Source organism: Triturus cristatus, chromosome 3_1, assembly GCF_964204655.1.
Source record: "Triturus cristatus chromosome 3_1, aTriCri1.1, whole genome shotgun sequence".
In the NCBI taxonomy this organism is placed as follows: domain Eukaryota; kingdom Metazoa; phylum Chordata; class Amphibia; order Caudata; family Salamandridae; genus Triturus; species Triturus cristatus.
In genome coordinates, this window is record NC_140583.1 from 503,452,241 (window position 1) to 503,472,764 (window position 20,524).

General features: G+C 49.9%; 1 protein-coding gene across 2 annotated transcripts in view; it reads right to left on the reverse strand.

The window, feature by feature from the left end:
* PRC1 (protein regulator of cytokinesis 1) overlaps positions 1–20,524 on the reverse strand; it is a 558,854-nt gene that overhangs the window by 147,977 nt on the left and 390,353 nt on the right. Inside the window, exon 13 of one of the 2 annotated variants that reach the window (XM_085644386.1) lies at positions 3,284–3,463. In XM_085644386.1, the coding sequence (XP_085500512.1) occupies positions 3,284–3,463 (180 nt within the window). The remainder of the gene's footprint in view (positions 1–3,283; positions 3,464–20,524) is intronic. The other variant, XM_085644387.1, reaches the window with a different exon arrangement.

Below are 20,524 nucleotides of genomic sequence, written 5' to 3' on the forward strand. Positions count from 1 at the left end.
TGGGCAATTGTCCTCTCCAGAGGTGACCCTGTGCTGGGGTTGGACAAAGCGTCCATGAGGAAATCAGTGAGGGCCTCAGTGAACGGCAATAAGGGTTCAGAAGAGGAAGCTGCAGGCTGAAGCACTTCTGTCAGGTGGTTAGTCCAGACTGCCACCGAAGGGAGCCTAAGACCCCGGCTGCCCTTCACAGAGCATAGGACGCTCCCTCCTCTGTAGCCACTGTAGGGGGAGAAAGTAAACCAGTGTCTGGAGAAGTGTCCAGGTCATTAGCATCACCCAGGCCATTCTGACTCTTCTAGCTGGTCAGTTAAAGGGCCCAGCGACCCCTCCCAGTCCTCATCACCACCTTCTGGTCGGTAGAGAACACCAGGGATGAACAGGGGAACAAATGTACCCTTCAGCATCTGCTCAGGCGTTGGTCCGGGTCCAACTCGGGGAGGAGGATGGGGCTGGCATCGACCGGGGGCACGGTCGACGAGGGGGCCTAGTCGTCGGGATCAGCACCGGGGAAGGTCAAGTTAGATCGACCGGCGTTGATCCGGATCAAGGCCTTGATCCGCTGGGGACCCTCCGGTGCAGATGGCATCGAAGGCCTAGTACCCCCCTCCCTGACCAGCTCCGCAACACCCAAAGGCGCGTTGGTGAAGTCGGTCTGCCTAAAGAGGAGATGTAAGACCTTGTAGAATTGTCTAAGTTGGGCAGGGGATGCTCTGGCTCCCGGAAAGGATGAGGCACGGAGTCATCCCTGAAACAGGCACCAGAGATCAAGAATTTGAGCGACGACAAACCAGAGTCCCGCGTCACTTTGGCTTCTTGTGTTGCAACTTACCCAAAGACCTCGACGACTTAGAGTGTGTCGAGGAGTGGGGGGAACCACAAGCAGCTTCAAGACCTTTCTCTCGAACAAGAAAGGGAGCTGACCACCGGGCCTTCAGCAACTTTCGAGACTGCTCCTGCCAAGTCTTCGGAGAACGACTTCGGGTCATGGTCACGCTCCAGACACCACAAGCACACAAAGAGCAGGTCCATCACCAACAACTTGTGGCAGGACCCGCAGGGCATGAAATCGGTCCGATGTTGGGACATCCCTCGCGTACCAGGAGTCCAAGATTCAAAAAAGAGGCTGACAAAAGTCGCAAAAAGGTTAGCCAAAAAACGTCTCTCTCCAGATATGTGCTAGGGTGGCGCGGAAAAAGAAAGAATTGACGTCAGTGAGCAAGGGCAGTGTCTAAGTAAGCACCGTGACGTCACCTCGACGACCACAATCCCGACAATGGACGTGGAGTCGACCACCACCTACCAACGCACAGGGGTACTGCTAGAGAAAAATCTCCAGATCCAGTCTGTGCCTGGGGGAAATTCTATGGTAAGGAATCTACAATAAACTTATTTCAGATAATTCTCTATAATATTTGTATTTTGTTAGTAGACAATGCAAAGTGTATAAAACATCTAGTGTCACCTTGATGCAGGAATCTGTCTGGGTACCAGAAACAAACTTCAGAATGTTGGAATCAGCTCTGAGCGAAGAGGTATTCCTCAGTACACACAAGTATTCTAAAGAATGGTTTAGTATTATCATGGACAGTAGGCAATGTTAACTCATTAAGTGTTTGTCATCTATGGAATACCTTCGTATTAACATTTCCAGTATTACAGACTTTACAAAATTCTGTATGATCTTGTTAGCGATAGACAACAATTGCCACAAGATAGGTATTTCAGGTATGCAGATGGATGTCTGATTCACTAAGGCTTCTGCAAATCATTCACTAATGAAGTGAGCAGGATAATGCTTTTTTCTAAGACCCAATAGCAGACATGTAACCTCTTGCTTTGTGGACTATCCAGCACATCAAAATTGTCTGAGAGGTAGAAGCAGGCAAAGGTTATCTCCTCAGGAAACAGGAACTTAAGTTCACAAATGCTAACAGGAACTCTATTTTAGCAATGGAAAGCTTGAGCTTCTATTATCCATTGACAAGGTTGTAAAAGCAAATACAATTAAACATCTTCCTGCTAGCAAACAGGAGAAGGTATTTTCCCTGACTGGAGCAAATGTGATCCCCATGATGAGGACGCAGGATCTAAGAAAGGAAGACCTGCTGGTGCCAATCATACATATAGGAACACACACACCCCCAAACATAAAAGGCAACTATCAACATTCACCTCTGATCTGACATCAGCTACTCCCCTAAGTCACGCCGCATCAGGGCACACACCACACAGACTGCATAAATAGAGACGCGAATGTGAAAATAGTAACCATTCTAGATAAAAAGATGTCTTAAATACACACCACAGGTGAAACACAGTTAAGTAAAAGTGATCAATCGTGCTAAGCTAGTGACACACCCACATCAGAATTGAATCTGTATATGTGGTATCAGGTGCGCAAAACAATCTGAAGAGGAATAAAAGCAGTTATTTTGTCACCACTGGAGTGCAATGAACCAGGATCAAGAATAGGTTTGAGCCAAAATGCAGGCGTATGAACACAGACTCACTAGTGTAGGTGTGATGTCATGGGTCAGGAAATATGAAATTGTAAAGTTAGTCCCCTAAATAGAAAACGGAATGACACTTTAGACCTCAGTTCAACAGCAACCGTGAACCTCTAAGCTACCCCAAGGTTCATTCTTGCAGAGGACTACTGCTATTTATACAACTAAAAGTAAAACGGCAGAAAAGCCAGCAGAAGTCCTCCTGTGAGCGGACTGCAGTTTAAAGAGGTTAAGCTAGCAGACAAGTTAGACCTTGTAAAAATACACCGTTACTAGTCTGCTGAAACACATAAAAATCCACAACAGATACAAGTGCAGCTGGCAATGCCACATCGGTTCTAAAATGCTGAATGGTGATAGGGCAAAGCACCTGAGAATGCAAACGTGAAATGAGAGAAATCAGCCGGGGACAATTCACTTTTACATTATGAAGTCTTCTGTTTAATAGCTGGAAATTTTTAAAGTAGAACTGGAAAAATCACATCAGCACATCAGAAGACCTTATAACATGTTAAGAGACCAGTCTAAACAAAATCCAATGAAAAGGACAGACCTATGCCACTGAGCCCGAATAAATACTAAACAGGAACCTTGCATTCGGCATCAAAATTTAAAAAGGAAGAACACACTAGGCAGGCCTGCTAGAAATCCACTGTAGCTAAACATTGTAATTAAAAACGAAACCATTCATCTTTCAAATGCAACCCATTGTGCAACCATTTCACCATTTCCCTGACTGTGTGCTGCCCAGAGATTTGGTAGAGTAGTAAAATTACCGCAAACTCAGAATAGGTGCTGGCAACAGAATTAACGCTGAGGTTACGCTGTGAAGCAGCCGAGTGGATGTACACACCGCTCACGGTGGTTGAATTGAACTGTGACACATTCTCTTTGATACTCTCCATTAGGCACACCCGCGGTGGCTTCATCGTTCGGTTTGGAGTTCTGGATGCAAACTATTTGGAAAGAAAGAAGACAAGGTTACTTACTTGTAATCCTAATTCTTAGTCATTATCATTTTTATTAAACTGATAAGCAATTAATACCTCTGCCTGAGTGTTTGATTTCAATATCTTTACCTATGTGCTAAAAAAAAAAATCACTCTTAAACGTTAAAAAGCAAAGCATATTACATTTATGTTTATTAAAACACATAGAAGAGTTGCACCAAATTAGAAGAGCAATTCTGCCCTTTGTTATAATGCAATATATTGCTGGCTGCATCATACACTACAGAATAAATAACATCTAGTCTAGGACAGTGGATTGAGGAAAGATGAGCCAATATGAATGTATGCGACTCATGAGGTGTTGTTCAAGAACTATTAGTGTTCCCAGTCAGTCGAAATTATCATATTTCACCAATGCTACATCTGTGTGGCTCCAATGAACGCAAGGTGAAAACCATAAGTCTCCTGGGCCAGATCACACAAATTGCAAAGGAAGCCACAGTTAATGCTAAAAAACAAAATTATTATACTTTTCCAATCCAGTCCCAAATGTAGCGGTTATCTTTCCTATATTTGCAAGTTCCATCCCTAGCTCATCTCACCAGACATCCTTCAAAACCCTCAAGGGGCATCTAGCACTATAACACTAATGAACAAGTTACTTACCTTTGGTAACAATATATCTGTAAGAAATATAGGTTAGTTATAGATTCCTTACCTTAGAAATACCCCCAGGCGTCAGACTGGATGCGGAAAGTTTCAAGTCAGGAGTACCCATGCGCGTCAAAAGGTGGTGTCGGTCGCCTCCGCATTCATCGTTGGCGTCGTGGTCGCTGGGATGACGTTGCGGGAGCTACTTAGACACCGCCCTTGCGTGCTGACGTCAGGTCTGTACAAGACTTTCCAAGCCAGAAGCACAGAGCCATGCAACACACTGACCACTGGTGCACAAAACTTGGTCCCTGAAAGGAAGTCCTTAACCCTAGAAGTCAATTCGCAGAATGGGGGAGGGTGGGTGGGCCAGTAAGTAATCTATAACTAACCTAGGTTTCTTACAGATATAGCGTTACCAAAGGTAAGTAACTTGTTCATTTGAAAGAAACAGTTATAGATTCCTTACCCTAGAATAGATACCCCAGCAATACCAACACCGGAGGTGGATCTGCGAACTAAGTTCACACCAGGAAGTCCTGGAGAACAGAACAGCCAAAGAAGCAGTCTCTCCGGACTTGGCTGTCCAGGCAGTAGTGTCTTGTGAACGTGTGCAGCAATGCCCACGTAGCTGCCTGACAGATGTCATTATGGGGGACTCCACATCCCAAAGCAGTGGTAGCTGCCGGCGCCCTGGTGGAATGGTTTCGCAACCCCACCGGAGGCTCCTTTTTTGCCAAGGAAAAACAAGCTTTGATGCACAAAACAACCCATCGAGAAATGGTCCGTTTGTGCATGGCCCAACCTTTTTTGGCGCCAATATAGCCAAAGAGCTAGTCATCCACCCATAATTGCTTTGGGCGATCCAAGTAAAAGGAAAGCGCACACTTTGGATCCAAACGGTGGAGCCTCTCCTCCTTTGGAAGGATGCGGAGGCAAGAAGGAGGGCAAAGTGATGTCTGTCCAATATGGAAAGGAGTAACCACTTTGGGAAGGAAGGACGAGTTCGAAGGACAACCTTGTCCGGATGAACAGTCAGAAAAGGAGGTCTAGAATAAAGTGCTTGGCGCTCACTCACCCTGCGCGCAGAGGTGATGGCCACCAGAAAGGCAGTTTTTAAGGTCATAAGTCTGAGAGGACAGTTATGTAGCGGCTCAAAGGGAGTGCAGATAAAACAAGTAAGAACCAAGGTCAAATCCCACTGGGGCATTACGAAGGCAACAGGAGGAAAAAGATGACTAATGTCCTTAAGAAAGTGATTTCCAACAGGAGACTTGAAAAGAGAAGGCTGATCAGGAAGCCTAAGAAAGGCTGAAATGGCCGAGAGGTAGCCCTTTAGAGTGCCCAGAGCAGAGCCCTGCTGGCCAAAAGAAAGGAGGAACAAGAGAACCTCAGAAAGAGAAGCGGAAGGGGATCCACAGCCTTTGCTGTGCACTATGCCACAAATTTGTTCCATCGACAGGCGTATACCGTCTTAGTGGAGGGACGCCTGGCTGCTAAGATATCACAGACTTCGGGAGGAAGGTCGGAAGCTGTCAACTGTCGCTGCTCAATCTCCAAGCAAGGAGGAGGAGGCTGGACAGGTTCGGACAGAGGACTGTCCGCTGCTTCTGCAACAGAAGATCCTCCCGAAGTGGCAGTCGGATTGACGGCCATGTGTAATAGCTTGGGATACCAGACTCTTCGTCTCCAATCCGGAGCAACAAGAATGACATGGGCCCGGTCGCGCCTGATCTTCAGTACTCTGAGCAGAAGTGGTATAGGTGGAAAGGCTTATAGAAGACCGCAACTCCACTCGTGAAAAAAAAGCTTCGCCAAGCGAGTGCCGCCTTGGAAATTCCAACATGCAGCAGTACTGACATTGCGCGTTCTCTTCGGTGGCGAATAGATCTAACCAAGGTTCTCCCAACCGTTGAAAGAGACCTTGCACCACCTCCAAGTAAAGACGCCATTTGTGATCCATTATGCACCTACGGCTGAGTTCGGCCGACCTTCAGCGAACCTGCTAGGTGTTGAACCACCAGGGATATGCCCTGATGTTTCAGCCATGTCCAGAGACAAAGAGCCTCCTGACATAGGGTCCACAACCCCACCCAGTTTGTTGGAGTACCACATGGCAGTGGTGTTGTCCGTGAACACCTGCACTACTCTTCCCCGGACAGAGGGAAGGAATGCTTTGAGTGCAAGAAGCTTCAGAAGGTTGATATGAAGCCCGAACTCTGCCGGAGACCAGAGGCCTCTGATCTCTGCCTCCCCCATGTGGCCGCCCCTTCCCAGAAGTGATGCATCGGTCACCACTGTGAACTCTGGTTGGGGAAGGGAGAGGGATCTGCTGTCGACCCAATCCATGTTCGTTAGCCACCACTGCAATTGGTGTGCAGTGCCCTCCGAGATCTGGACGCAATTGGACAGGTTCCCCTGATGTTGTGTCCACTGGAACGTCAGGTCCCACTGCAGAGCCTGCATTTGCCATTTGGCCTGGTCCACCAGCAGGATGCAGGCCCGGTAGCCAGAGGGTCATCCTGACCGAAACCCGGGATAGAGGCTGAAAGATCGGAATCATAGCCCAAATATCCCGGACTCACTGTTTGGGAGGATAGACCCGAAACTACGTCGTGTCCAGAACCGCTACGATGAATAGGAGCTTCTGAGAGGGAGTCAGGTGCGCCTTCGGCACGTTGATGCATAACACCAGCGAATGAAGGAGGTCAGCTGTAGTCTGGAGATGGGAGACAACAACTTGGGTCGAGCTCGCATTCAACAGTCAGTGGTCGAGATAGGGGAAGACTGGAACCCCTGAAGGTTGTATGTCATTACAATGCATTCCGTTGCAACGCATGCCTTTACTACGCATGCGTTACAACGCGAATGCGTTACCACGAATAACATTAACCACGAAAATGCATTTACCACGCATATAGGTAAAGGCATTTTCGTGGTAAATTTTCTTTTTTTTTTATAATACCCCTGTGCGACCCCCCGGCCCTTTTTCTTCTAATAAATTACCCTCCCCTCAACTTTAAAAATGTTTCCCTGTGCGATTCTCCCACCTACAAACCCTTAAATTTATCTCTTCGCTACACGGCCCCCTCATTAATTCCTTTAACTAAATTCCCCCTTACCTTGCTACGTCCTCTCCTCTGGAAGCTCTTCCGATCTGCGTCACACGTAAAGAGGAAGCGGAAGTGTCTTTCTGTTTCCTCTTACGACGGTACGACGCCAATTGCCTCCACATGGGACTCAGGTTTGGTTTTTTAATATTACCTTTAGCACACATGCCTCTGTTGGAGAAGGGCCAGATGATCCTCCGACAGGCGATGGTATTGAGGTGGCATTGCTGTGGGGTAGTCTCGAAGGGGAGGGAGTAGCCCCTTCAGACTATGCAAAACTCACCTGTCCGACGTGATGGTGCACCAGTGGGGGAGGCGATAGCGAATCCTGCCGCCCACTGGCGATTGGTGGCCCTAAAAGGTCGGACTAGGAGGGTTTGGAGGCTACTGCAGAGGGGGCGGTGGTGGACTGCCCAGTTTGCTGGGCCCCAGAGCTACGACGGTGGTTCCCACGTCCCAGACGCGCAGAGGCTGAACAGCTTGCGCCAGTCTGTGACCCTGGGTTGGACGAGGTGAGGCACTGCTTCCGTAGCCACAAAAGGGGTGAAAAGCAGACTGCGAAGGGCGAGTGATGGAGGCCCAAGGACTTGGCCGTAGCTCTAGTGCGCTGTTGGCGAACAGGCGACAGCCATCAAAGGGCATGTCCATAAGGGTAGCTTGGGCATCCCCAGAAATGCTAGTCTATCTCAGCCAGGCATAGCGTCCAAGGGCTACTGACGTTGAAATAGTCCTACCTAGTGAGTCGGCGGTGTCCACTCCACAGCGTATGGTAAACTTCGCTGCGTCTCTCCCCTCTGCAACTGCACGGGAGAGTATAGTCTGGGCCTTCTCCGGGCACTGGGGCAGCACCAGAGTCATCGTATCCCACACAGAGTGGGTATAACAGCCCAACAGATATGCAGTGTTTAGCGATCGCAGTCCCAAGCTGGAGGAAGAAAACATCTTCCCCAAGATGGTCCAGCTTTTTGGATTCCCTATCAGGTGGTGGGTTAGGGAATGCCCCTTTGGATGTGGAGGCTTGGATCACCAAGCTCTCCGGGGTGAGGTATTGGGAGAGAAAAGTGGGGACGCCTTGGGCCGGTCGATGGCATCGGGCAATCATCCTATCCACAGGAGCCCCTGTGTTGGGCCTGGACCAGGTGCCCAAAAGGATGTCGGTTAGGGCTTCATTGAATGGAAACAGGTGCTCAGAAGAGCTCGCTGAGGGCTGAAGCACCTCTGTCAGGAGGTTAGCCCTGACTGTCACCGTAGGTAGCTCGTGGTTGGGAGCCTCAGCTGCCCTATGCAACACCACTGCGTAAGAAGCTCCCTTCTCCATAGCCACGGTAGGAGACAACATGACAAGGTCTGGGGAAGTATCCAGACCACTGGCTACCCCCGAGTTCCCCTCTCCAGTCCAGGTCATACTTTAACTGGTCTGCTAGTGGGTCTCCAGACCCCTCCTAGTCCTCCTCTGGTTGCCAACCTGGCCTGATTGGAGCACCAGGGTAGAACAATGGCACAAAGGTACCCATCGGCACCGGATCCGGCGTCGGTCTGCACCAGATCCGGCGTCGGTCTACACCGGTCCGACAGTGTCCAGTCCAGGGGACACAACCAAGGTCGGTCTCGGACGTGCTGCCGGGGGAATCTGCGCAGGGGGACATGTAATCAGGTCGACCGGCGCCGATCCATATCCAGGCCTGGATCCAAGAGGACCCTGCAGTGCCGGAGCCGCCGTTGTCGAAGGCCCAGGGCCCCTAACAGAATCCGCGGGGCCTGAAGGCGCGCCGGCGGAGTCAAGCTGCCCAAAAATGGCATGCACAGCTTCGTAAAAGGTGCAAAGCTGGACAGGGATCGTTCCGGGTCCCGGGAAGGGAGGGAAACTGAGTCAACGATTCAGGCTCCGCACGCGGAGCAGCAGGAGGGGGCACCTCCCGCATCCCTCGTCTCATTGGACGACCGACGAAGATAAGTCGAAGAGTGACGATGCTTCAACTTTTTGTGCTTCAATTTACCTGAGGAGTGCAAAGACTTTGAAGAAGACTGGTGAAGGTGGCTCCGCGACCAGTCCCTCAACCTCCAACGTGACAAGGATCTCGAACAGCGTGGAGCCGACTTCCAGGCCTCGAGAAGCTTTCGGGACTACTCCCGCAAAGACTTCGGGTTCATGGTCCAGCAGTCGGAGCACAACTTGGGATCGTGGTCGAGCTCCAGGCAAAACAGGCACATGCGGTGCTGATCAGTCATTGACATCAGCCGGCTACAAGAGCCGCAAGCCTTGAAACCGGGCATTCCTGACGTGCACCAGGAGTCGAGGACTCGAAAATGATGTTGACAAAAAGTCAGTCAAAAAGTGACTGGAGGAACCGCTCTCTCTGGATCTGTGCTGGCTGGCGAGGAAGAAAGAAAACAGACATCAGCGCGCGAGGGCGGCGTCTAAGTAGCTACCACGACGTCATCCTGGCAACCACGATGCCAATGACTAACAAGGAGCCGACCAACACAACCTTTCGACGCGCAGGGGTACTGCTGATGAAAACCTTTCCGCATCCTGTCTGATGCCTGGGGATGATTTTAAGGTAAGGAATCTATAACTATTTGTCAGATAATGTTTACGCTTCAACAAATCTTTAAGTAGCATTGTGCCGCACCTCAAACTATCATCTTGAATGCTTCTTCCCTCAAATAGTCAGTGGTCTATGCACACTTCACCTGCTAACCTAGATATTCAAATAACCTTTACAACAATGAAGACTGAAGATATACACCTGACTATTTGTGAATTCCACCAAGTGCAATGACCGCCCACCCACCCCTAACTTCTCTTGAGTGTTCTAAATAAAATAAAAAAACACTGCTGAAAAATTGTGCTTTACAGATGCCTAACAGAATACCAACCTGGTCATCCTTGATGAACTCAATATTTGGTACAACCTATCGTTAACACCATAGTTGAAAACTATTACAATGGATTCGGAAGCTTTCAACTTTGCTTAGCTGGTAAGGAACTCCGCTCCCACAGCCTGTACACAATTTCTATCCAACCATCATAATCAATGGGCTTAATTGCGGAATTGACCCATGTCTGCATTCTCACCATTCAACCAAATAAAGGATGTCCTCCAGAGACGATAACCTGATCACTATCAAAATACCTACAGTGATCAATTCCATAAAACGCCTTTTCACTTGCTAAACTGACCTCTAATACATAACATCCCAAGCCAAGATAAATCTGAAGGCAAAACGCATTCTGACAAATAACTTATCCAACAGCTTTTTACATAACAATCACACTTTACGTGAAGCATTAATGTGTCATTTCGGACAGCAAAATTATAAATGGATTGTATCAGACCCTGTTCAGGGTGGCATACTGTCAAGCTAAATTTACTGGTCCTCAGCTGTGGGGGCTGGGATCGTTCGCCTTCGATGTTCAGGGTCTGTCCTATTATGGCTCTGCAAACTGGCCTGGGTACAACCCTTTCAGCACTTAGGCTCTCAGTGCTAGCAACACTGGGCAGTCACAGGCATCTCAAGAAGGCAGTAAAGGAATGCACAATCTCAAAACTCAATCACCCAGCAGCGCAGCAACAGATTGTCCAGCCCATTTCTTCACTTGAGTAAAGAAAAATCCTGCAATTTACACACTCAAAACAAAATTCTCCACAGAAAAGTTATAAATCATGGACTGGTGCTTGGGATACTACGTCTTGTACTCTGCCCCCCACCACGGCCCTTTTTTTGTGTCCACCTGTTTATAGATCAAGACCTGTCTCCCCTGGGGTTAGTCTCATAGGAATGTTCAGCTAGCAGTGCTCAGTTACTTGACAAGTCTGTTTAGTAACAATCCACGTGCAGGGCTTATTTTCCGATGTAGCATCTAGAGCTTTAGTTTTCATTCGTGGAACATACTATTTCGCCTGTCTGATCCTATTTTCCACTCTCAATAGGTGGATTGCTACTAGTGGTCCATTTCTTTGTAATGCCCATGCCAATACCTCCTGCGATAGGCTGGATAGCGCTCGTGAACTTCTCTCCCCATTTGTTGAGGCAGAACACTTAGTGTGAAATTGTATTTGTACTACCTTTCCCGTGAGCTGTGATTGGAAGGCGTTGAGGGCTAGGACCACTGTCCTGAGTTCCAGGATGTGTATGTGTTTCCCTGCATCATCCGGGCTCAAAGGCCCCCTAATGTTCAGTTTAATCATGTATGTCACCCATTCCGAGTAGGGTGCTGTAAGAATGTGGCGCTGTATATACTGTTCCCAAATAGGTACAGTGTGCACAGAGTCCACAGTCCCCAGAGGTTTGGCAGAGGCTAAAATTAGATATAACCTTACTCTGTAAAGTGGTAGCTTGGTCGAGCAGTAAGGCAGTATCAGAGGACAGTGTAAAACATTTGTTGTACACACACAGTCAGCAAATGGTCTCACACACTCAGGAACGGAACTCTAGGCCAATGGTTTGTACTGAATATGCTACTTACCAGTATGCATCTGTTCTTGGCATGTAGGGCTGCTGACATTCATATCTGTGCATAGATCGCCGCCTAGTGTTGGGTCCGGATGTTTGCACGTTGTTGTCCTGGAAGAGTCTTCGAAGTATCCTTGGATAGGTGACTCCTCCCCTGGACTACAGTGCGCATGGGCATCCTCTCCATCCTCAGATTGTTTTTCGCCATTGTGGCAGTGATGGAGTAGATACAGAAAGTGATGACCATGCTTGCAGTAATTCTGAGAGCTGCAGCTGCGACAGGCGCCGGGGAGGAGGGAGGGCGATATGAATGTCAGCAGCCCTACATGCCAAGAACAGATGCATACTGGTAAGTAGCATATTCAGTTCGAGGCATGTGGGCTGCTGAATTCATATCTGTGCATAGAATACATAGCAGTGCCCTCTATTGGCGGCGGCTACCTGTGCCAGCTGCAGCGGTCTGAAAAAAGTGTTTTGAGAACAGCCTGTCCTACAGCTGCCTGCTGTTTTGACTGTACATCTACGCAATAGTGTTTTGTAAATGTGTGTGTAGTGGACCATGTGGCTGCTCTGCATATATCATGCAGGGGAATATTTCCTAGGAAGGCCATGGAAGCCCCCAACTTACGTTTTGAGTGGGCTCGTGGTGGAATAGTTAATGTGCGTTTTGCTTTTTGATAACAGATTTGAATACACTTAACTATCCATCTGGCTATCCCTGCTTTGGAGATGGCGTTACCTTTGTGGTGTGGGGCAAAGGCAACGAACAGTTGTTTTGTCTTCCTGAAGGGTTTAGTCCTATCGATGTAGTACATGAGGGCCCTCCGTACATCTAGTGTATGTAGTGCCCTTTCTGCAACAGTTTGTGGGTTTTGGAAGAAAACTGGCAGTTCAATAGTCTGATTCATGTGGAACTGCGATATTACTTTGGGAATGAATTTGGGGTTGGTACGTAGTACGACCCTGTTGGTGTGAACCTGTATAAATGGCTCTTGAACGGTTAGTGCCTGGAGTTCACTAACTCTTCTTAGGGAAGTGATCGCTACAAGGAAGGCCACTTTCCAGGTAAGGAATTGAATCTCGCATGAGTGTAGAGGTTCAAAGGGTGGACCCATCAGGCGTGTGAGGACCAAGTTGAGGTTCCACATTGGAGCCGGTGGGTGGCTTGGTGGAATGACTCGTTTGAGTCCTTCCAAGAATGCTTTGATGGCAGGCACTCTGAATAGAGAGAGGTGCTGCCTGGTTTGCAGATAGGCTGAGATTGCGGTCAAATGGACACGTATAGAGGTGTACGCCAGATTGCATCGATATAGGTGTAAGAGATAACAGATGATGTTTTGGATGGATGCGTCCAGCGGGTTGATGTCATTATTACCGCAATAAATGACGAACCTTTTCCATTTGGCTGCATAGCAAGCTCTGGTAGTGGGTCTCCTGGCCTCCTTGATGATGTCCATACAGTCAGGTGGCAGGTTGAGATAGCCAAACTCTAGGACTTCAGGAGCCAGATCGCCAGATTCAGCTGTTGCGGATCTGGGTGCTGAACCTCTCCATGGTTCTGCGTCAAATGCGCGGGTTTGATCCGCAGCCTTTGATGCGGCACCACGGAAAGTTCGAGGAAGGTGGTGTACCACGGCTGGCGTGCCCACGTGGGAGCAACTAGGACGAGTGTCAGGGAGTGTTGTCGGAGTTTGCGGGCCACTAGCGGTATCAATGGCGCTGGGGGAAAAGCGTACGCAAATCTGTCGGACCAGTTCATCCATATCGCATTGCCCTGCGACTGCGGATGTGGGAATCTGGCGGCGAAGCTTTGGCATTTTGCGTTTTCGCTTGCCGCGAATAGGTCTATCTCCGGATGACCCCACTGCTGGAAGTACGGTTGGAGTACTGATGGATGTAACTCCCACTCGTGCATCTGGTGGCTGTGTCTGCTGAGCAGATCCGCCATCTGGTTGTCCTTGCCAGGGAGGTGTTCCGCCATGAGGAACATGTTCCTTTGAATGGCCCACTTCCACATGCTCTGAGCCAGATGAGACAACTGTGGAGAGTGTGTTCCTCCCTGTTTCTGTATGTAGTACATTGCGGTCATGTTGTCCGTCCGGATCAACACGACCTTGTTGCATAGATGTACTTTGAATGCCTTCATGGCTAGGAAGATTGCCATCAGTTCCAGAAGGTTGATGTGCAACTTCTTTTGTTGTGTTGTCCATAGTCCTTGCACTGTGTAGTGGAGTACATGAGCTCCCCATCCCTGGAGAGACGCGTCCGCTGTCAGTACTATCTGTGGGACAGGCTCTTGGAATGGTCGGCCCTTGCAAAGGTTTTGTGGGTTCCACCAATGCAGAGAGTTGTATGCCCGACCGCTCACCAACACTAGGTCCTTTAACTGTCCTTGAGCCTGATTCCACTGACGTGCTAGGCACTCCTGAAGTGGGCGCATATGTAATCTCGCGTGCGGGACTATGAAGATGCAGGAGGCCATCATGCCTATCAACTGCATAAACACTCGCGCTGGAAGTGAGTGATTGGGTTTGAACTTGGAGATCAGCAGTTGTATGCGGTTGATCCTCACTAAATTTGGCTGAGCTGTGGCCGCCAGAGTGTCTATAGTCGCACCTAGGTACTGTTGTACGTGTGCGGGCTGGAGATGGGACTTTGGATAATTTAGTGAGAATCCCAGACTGTGAAGAAGGTGAATGGTGCGGGACATGTGGCTTGCACATTGCTGGGCTGACTTCGCTTGAACGAGCCAGTCGTCTAGGTAGGGGTAGACGTGTATATGCTGCCTCCGTAGATGTGCTGCCACCGTAGCTAGGCACTTCGTGAAAACCCTGGGCGCTGTTGTCACGCCGAAGGGAAGGACTTTGAACTGATAGTGCTGCCCCTGAACAGTGAACCTGAGGTATTTTTTGTGTGAGGGGTGGATGGGTATGTGAAAGTACGCATCCTTGAGGTCCAGTGTGGCTAGGAAGTCTCCCTGCTTGAGAAGCGGATGGACTTGCTGTAGTGTGAGCATGTGAAAGTGCTCTGAAAGAATGTACTGGTTCAGGGGTCTCAGGTCTAATATAGGTCTGAGCGACCCGTCCTTTTTTGGAATTAAGAAGTAGAGGGAGTACACTCCCGCACCCTGCTCGTGGATGGGTACGACCTCTACAGCGCCTTTTAGAAGCATACTTTGCACTTCTTGCTGTAAGAGCGTTAAGTGCTCTGAGGACATAGGACGGCTTCTTGGTGGTATTGTGGGTGGAGTGGAGGTTAACTCCAGACAGTAACCGTATTTTACAATATCTTTGACCCACCTGTCCGTGGTGATGGAATTCCATGTGGACAGGAACCTTTGTAGCCTTCCCCCGACAGGTGTTATGTGGTCGGGAGGAAGGGAGAGGGCGTCACTGCTTGTTCTTGGGGGAGGACCTGGTGTTGCCGTAGCCGCGTCCTCTGCCCTTTGTGCTGGAGCCACGATATCCACCTCGGGTGTTTTTATCATAGGTGGTCTGTGTATTGCCTTTGTTATATGTTTGTTGTGACCCCTGTCCTCTACCTGCTCCCTTGTTTCCGGGGCGACGAAAGGAGCCGCTCCGAAAGGACTGAGTTTGTAGGGCGCCCATGGACTTTGCAGTGTCCGTGTCCTTTTTTATCTTTTCGAGGGTGGTGTCAACCTCTGGCCCGAATAAATAGTCTGGGTTGACGGGCTGGTTCAGTATATTGTTTTGTACCTCAGGCTTGAATCCTGAGATCCGTAGCCAGGCATGTCGTCGCAGCATGACGCTTGTGTTTATGGCTCTGGCAGCCGTGTCTGCAGCATCTAGTGCGCATTTGATGGAAGCGTTCGTTAGTAGCTGTCCTTCTCTGATGAGCATTTCTGCGCCTTCCTTGAACTGGTCAGGGAGATGTTGGAATATTTGCTCCAGTGTGTCATAGTGCGCTCTATCATAGCGAGCAAGGAGCGCTTGAGTGTTGGCTATGCGCCATATGTTGGCAGCTTGGGCGGCAACTCGCTTGCCAGAGGTTTCTAACACCTTGGACTCTTTGTCCGGGGGAGGAGCGTCACCTGTCGTTTGCGAGTGTGCCCTCTTGCGTGCATTCGCTACGACGATGGAGTCGAGTGGTAATTGTCCTCTGATGTAAGTAGGATCCCCAGGTGCTGATCTGTATTTTTTATCAATCCTGGGGTTTATCACTCGTGCCCTGGTGGGTTCTTTGAAAATGTCCTTGGCTGGTTTGAGGACCCCCTTCAACATTGGCAGAGTCTTTACATGTCTTTCTGAGGATGCAAAGGTGTCCATTAGAAAGTCATCTTCGATGGTATCAGAGTGAAGCTGTACCCCATGGTTATTTGCAGCACGTTCGATAAGAGCGTTGAACGCCGCAGTATCCTCCGTAGGAGATGTTTTGCCCCATAGAGTTGTTGGTCCTGTGCATCGAGAGGTGCACTGGGGTCTGCAGGGTCGCCCCAAGTTTGATCAGGGTCCTGCTGGTCATCAGGGTCCGTGTCTACATGGTAGGGGACTTGGTCATCCATGTAGTCCTCCAATGCATCCGTATCGGAGCGTGTGGGGGAGAACCGGTGTGGATCCTGGTAGGATGAATGGAAGGGTTCATAAAGGAGAGGTTCCGATTCTGCAGGCAACTTCCTTTTTAGTGGGATCCTGAAAGGGTCCAATGGCGGCTCCGAAGTTATCCTTCGGTCGTGGAGAATCATCCTGCCAGTGTCGGCGTCGATGATACGTGCCGGAGACGTCTCAGCAGGTGTGACCGTAGGTTGGGTGACCCGTGTCCTGAGTTGGAACATTTTTGGGATTGTCGACGGAGGCAAGCCGAAGGTAATGTTGGCTGGCACCGAAGAGGCTGCTGGAGCTCCGATCGAACCGGAACCCGACGTGTCCTGGAGGACAGCCGTGGTTTTGCTGCCTTGCGTCGCACCAGGTCGTACTTGGGGCGCCTTCGAGGCTTTGGCACCGGCCAGGCTCGTAGAGGCGGCCGTGGATTTTTTCAGCGCCGGCGGTTCATCGAGTCGAGGTGCAGAGATCACCGTCGAAGTCTTCGATACCTGAGGCTTAGGTGTCGTCGAGGGAGCGATGCGAGACACAGCAGGCGGTACGGCCCTTGGTGTCGTTGGTGCCGGTAGCCGAGCAGGTTTGTCGGTGCCGATGGCTTTTTTCCGTTTGTCGACTCCAACGTCGCCCGCTTCAAGTTCGGCACCGAAGTCCCTCTTGGTGCTGTCGGTGCCAACGCGGTGCGCTGGCGTCGAAGGCCTCGATCCGACCAGCGCCACTTTCAGTTTCGGTTTCGGTGGAACCGGAGCAGCTTTCGGTTTCGGTTTTGTGGTAGGGAAACCAGCCTGTTTATGTAGTAATGGCTGCCGCTGAACGTCCGAGGCCGGGCCCGAGGGCGGGGCCGAAGAACTGCGGGATGGGTCTCGGGTAAGGCCCGAAGGCGATCCCTCGACCGGAGCCATAGGCTGTGGCACTGGTGTTTCAACGGTTTGAACAGGTAGGCCTTGTTCATCATTGGAGCTACTCTCTTCGGCCCCTAAGGCCTCCTCGTCGTCTCCTACCTCGGTGTCGTCTTCACCTCTGTGGAAGAGTGACTCGTCTACCTCGTCCGATCCGGGTTCGTGTTCGGAAACGGGACTGGAGGGCAAGACTTCTAATTCCTCGACGTCTTCGGCGTCGAAGATGTCTGTTGGGGCCGGTGCCGCGTGCTGCGCCTCGAGTCTCGCCGCTCGTCGATTCCGCAGAGTCTTCTTGGAACGGAACCGGGCACAGGCCATGCATGTCGATTCGTCGTGGTCCGGCAAAAGGCATTTGTTGCACACCGGATGGACGTCGATGTGTGGGTACTTCGCATTGCATACCGGACACCTTTTGAATGGCGTCCTCGATTCCATCGTCGAAGTAGTCGATGGACAGGTAAATGCGAAAAAAGTCGGTGCTGAAAGTTAGTAAACTAACAGGATTGTATCGAAACCCGATCGATAAACAGTACCGACGCAAACTAAAGGCCTTTTGGCCTCGAAAAAATATTTTCCTAACTTGAGCTAAGATAGCACATCCGAACCCAATGGCGGAAAAAAACAATCTGAGGATGGAGAGGATGCCCATGCGCACTGTAGTCCAGGGGAGGAGTCGCCTATCCAAGGATACTTCGAAGACTCTTCCAGGACAACAACGTGCAAACATCCGGACCCAACACTAGGCGGCGATCTATGCACAGATATGAATTCAGCAGCCCACATGCCTCGAACATAGAAATATATGCTGGTTTTATTTTAGAACCAACAATAGGTATCAAAATATACTCTCAGGATGAGATGCTTTAGATAAATACTTTTTAATAGGCAATAGACTTTTTAATGCAATGTTACAGTTGTTGCAATAGGCAACACAATTATACATTGAGCTTAATGGGAATTTCTAGTTAAATGCAATAGATTACTTTTTGGATTACTTTTCTTACCACAGGACTGGATCCTAGATTCAGTCCTGGGACATCTCCTGTAAACAGCTAAGTAAAAACGTTTTGGTTACAGTTGTGATTGTTAAGGAATATTATTGTATTTTAAAAGTTGACACTTAGAAACTTTTTCACAAAGAATCATCAATGTTGTTCTATGGGAGGAAATTCACGTATCAGGTAAGTGGGGTTATGGTTACTTTTTCTAACTCCGTGTTGGATCCTGGATCCAGCACTGGGGCACCTCCTGTAAACAATTGAAAGAATATGATTTTGTTATCCAGGCGATTTTTAACGAATATTTGTAAGTTTGCAAAATCGACACTTAAAAGAATTTCTGGTGAAAACCAGGCAATGTTATCCTATGGAGGAAAATCAAGTTAAAGGTAAGGACAGTTGTAATTACTTTTCAGGGTCAGTGCTGGGCACCAAGATCCAGCACGGGAATCTCTCCTGATAACAGGTTAGTAAATTAGTTTTCGTAATTCGGCTGATTTTAGATGAATATTTTAAAGTTTCAGAACTCGACACAGAAGAATTTCCAAGTGAAACCAGTCAATGTTATCCTATGGAAGAAAAGTGAGTTATCGGCTTTTGGGTAAGTACTCGACTGGCAGAGTTAAGGTTCTTGGCATAGACTCAGGGGGTCTCCCAGGGTCAGGTAAGTACAGTTACACCCTCAGTGGCACAGGGGCAGCCGGGTGGAGAGTGAGTTAGGCCCAATGTTATCCTATGGGAGGCAGGGGCCTTTGGTTGGTGGCTGCTGGCTAGCAGGCCACGCAGCTGTGGGAGCTGGGCTCCTGGTCACTTGCTCAGGGCAAATGGGGAAGTAGATTAGAGTAGAGGTTGCACTGCCAGGGGCTCTAGGGCGGCTGGGTGCAGGGAGCTTTTGAGCAGTCGGGCGCTCAATGGATTGCAACGGAGAAGCTCAAGAACGAACAAAGGCTGCAAAGCTCGGTGACGAAGATTCTTCAGGTGCGACCACCACTTCGAGAGGTAAGTTGGGCAGTTGGAGGATAGGTAGGCACCCAGGAGTTGCACACAGGGGGCCGCAGGGTGCCTTTTGGTGTCGGGAAATCTTACCCTCTGCTGGTCGCAGCTGGAGGGGTCCCTGGTTCTGAGGCTGCAGTCGTGGTCAGTAGCGTCGCAGTGGGTCCTTGGGTGCTGGATTCGGGGTCACTGTCGCCGGGGGGGATGTCCGAGGTCTTTGCACCCGCCAAGCCTGGCCTGTGCTGGAGTGAACAGAGTGTGCAGGGTTCGCGGTTCCTGGCCGATGCTAGGGGTTAGTTACTTGCTTTGAGCAATACCACTGCTCGTGGGAGTCCCAGGTAGTCAGAGTCACAAAGCAGTCAGGTCCTCCGGGGTTTTTGAGGTTGCTGACCACGGAAGATGCCGGGGTTTAGCAGGAGCAGGTTCGAGGGTCGATAGGCCGGTAGGGCTGGGGCCAAAGCAGTTGGTGTCTTCCTCTTGTTAGCAGCTGCACGGAAGGTCTTCTTGTTCTTTCTTGTTTCTGAATCTGGATCTGAGGAAGGAAGGTTCAGGGCGCCCCTAAATACTAAATTTAGGGGCGTTACAGGTAGGTAAAGGGCAGGAACCAATGGGTCACTTCCTGGGGTGGGTACATCCCGTATCCTGCCACTCTCCTGTGGGAGTGGGGCAGTAGACTAGTCCTGATTGGGCAGGGCTTCCCATCTTAAAGATGGCGACAGCCCGCGGATGTGCTTCACCTCGCCTCCCCCACCTGAGGGGTGAGGTTGGCACAACCCCTTTCCTTCCTTGGGGTTTCCAGCCAGTCTTCCCGTCATAGTGGGGGGTCAGAACCGGTAGGGGCCAGTTGCTGAGTACAGCAATTGGCCTGGAGAAGCTCACAAAAGGCGGCATGCCTTTGAAGCTTCCCCTGCTCATCCTGGGGGAGGAGACTTAGCACCGCGCCCAGGATGTGCATTGTTGCAGGCCTAGGAGAGCTGATGGCTCTCTACCCAGGGTCCAGCAACATGTCTGCTGTGTGGCAGCCTAGGCAGGCACTCAAACATGACGTGGATTGTAGGTTGGGATCAGGGGGCATCTCTAAGATGCCCTCTGTCGTGCATTGTACATTAAATCCCACACAGGCATCAGTGCGGGTTTAATGGGCTGAGAAGTTTGATACCAAACGTCTCAGTATTGCCATCCTGGTGCTGTGGAGTTCGTGTTGACTATCTCCCAGCACCATATACTCTTAAAAGGCAACACTGCACCTACAGTGCCCAGGAATGGACCTGGGTACTGTAGGGGCACAGGGCTCATGCACCTGTACCCACACCACTGGCATAGGGCACCCAGCTAGAGGCGTGGCTGAAGTATGCCAGAGCAGTGTGTGTTGTGGGCATGGCACACAGGGATGTGTGCCATG